Genomic DNA, 1725 nt, shown 5'->3' on the forward strand with positions numbered 1-1725 from the left:
TGTGTGTGTGTGTGTGTGTGTATGAGTGTGTGTGTCTCTGTTCCATTTGTAGCACTATGTGTTCAGTAACCTCACTGCAGTTGGTACGAATTAATGAATTTGTTTCTTACACAAGTACATGCCGATGTGAAAGTAATAGCTGAACAGTTGGATTTAGTTTCTTACCTAAGTAATAATAGTAGTCGAAAAGTGGTGAAGGATTAGTTTGGATTCTCTATCAAGTTATAGTGCTAGTTGAACATTCGCCCAGGATCTAGTTTCTTGCACAAGTAATAGCAGTAAAAGTTTTACGACCGCATTGGCATAGTATATATCATAAACATTACAATGACGTCGAAACAGAAAAAAGTTAATTTATAAGATTTATGATAATGGGGGGAGGAGGGTGATGAGGAAAACAAAAAGGATGATGAGTAGGACGAGGAAAGGAAAGAAGAGGAACAGGGGAGGAGTAAAAGTAAGAAAAGAGGAGGAGGAGGAGAGGAAGAAAAGTAAGAGGAGGAGTAGTAATAGGAGAAGGGATAAAGGAGGGGGGGAGAAGGAGGAGGGGGAGGAGGATAGGAGGTGGAAGAAGAGAGGGAAGAAGAAGAGGACGAGGAGGAGAAGGCAAACCTGACTACCTACCTATATGTGGCATTATCACAAAGACAGAAATAATAAACCAATACAGCAAACTGACTAGATCTAGTACAAGTTAACAGTTATTTGTAACCATCCTCCCCTGAGAGCGCTGTAAGCTCAGTTGGCATAATTAATTATTGCTGGACTATAAGGAGCTGCTGGCCTTGTGTTCTCGACTTGGGTTGTTTTGTGGAATTTTTATGGCTCTCAGCCAATCAGGTTCAGTCCTGTCGGAAACAGAAGTCTAAAAGAAAAACAACACCTTAGTGTTGAAAAAAGGTGCGTTAAAACTACACAATTACGCACCCCCCCCCTCCTTCCCAAACCGTTTTACTCACCGTTCTGACACATTTCGCCGGTGTAGGACATGGTGCACTGGCAGGTACAGCTGTCTTGGTCCAGGCTGCCGCCGTTCAAACACTGCTTGTTACACCGTTGTCCTGTGGGCCACGTTAGACATGTACATAAGATAAGATAAGATAAGATACGTTAAGATAAGAAAAGAAAAGATAAGATAAGATAAGGTTAGGCAAGAAAAGAAAAGAAATGAACAGATAAGATAAGATAAGATGAGATAAGATAAGATAAGATAGTTAAGGTACATTTTTATTACGTCCATAAGAAAATATAAGAAAAGATAAGATAAGATAAGATAAGGAAAGAAAAGAAAAGATAAGAAAAGAAAATATAAGAAAAGATAAGATAAGACAAGGAAAGAAAAGATAAGATAAGATAAGATAGATAAGATACATTTTTATTGAGTTAGGCTGCTTCAGCAGACAGACGAGCATCGATACTACCTTCCCCTTGTAGGATCCGCACCCAGGGCTTCTGCATACAATGGAACCAATTTTAAGACTTTGCTTTCGGTTTATTAAAGACAGAAATAAACAAGCTCACACCATCCACACAACCAAAATGAACAGGACTGAACGGTTTAAAAAAATTTAGTTGGATGAATAAAACATTCCCTCTATGCATGCAGCAAAAGACACACACACACAAAAACCCCGCAACACCCCCCCTACCTAAAAAAACAAACAGCAAAAAAACCCAACAAAAACAAAAACAAAAAACAACAGCCCCCCAAAAATAATAAAGAAA

At 38.8% G+C, this 1725-nt stretch overlaps 1 protein-coding gene across 1 annotated transcript in view; it reads right to left on the bottom strand.

Annotated features, from left to right (window-relative positions):
* Window positions 1-1725, bottom strand: part of LOC101850775 (papilin) — a gene marked incomplete in the record, with an annotated part of 262220 nt that overhangs the window by 31569 nt on the left and 228926 nt on the right. The window contains 1 exon segment of the mRNA XM_013091086.2: window positions 960-1061. Coding sequence (XP_012946540.1) covers window positions 960-1061 — 102 coding nt within the window.

The sequence above is a fragment of the Aplysia californica genome, unplaced genomic scaffold, assembly GCF_000002075.1.
Source record: "Aplysia californica isolate F4 #8 unplaced genomic scaffold, AplCal3.0 scaffold00029, whole genome shotgun sequence".
Classification (NCBI taxonomy): Eukaryota; Metazoa; Mollusca; class Gastropoda; order Aplysiida; family Aplysiidae; genus Aplysia; species Aplysia californica.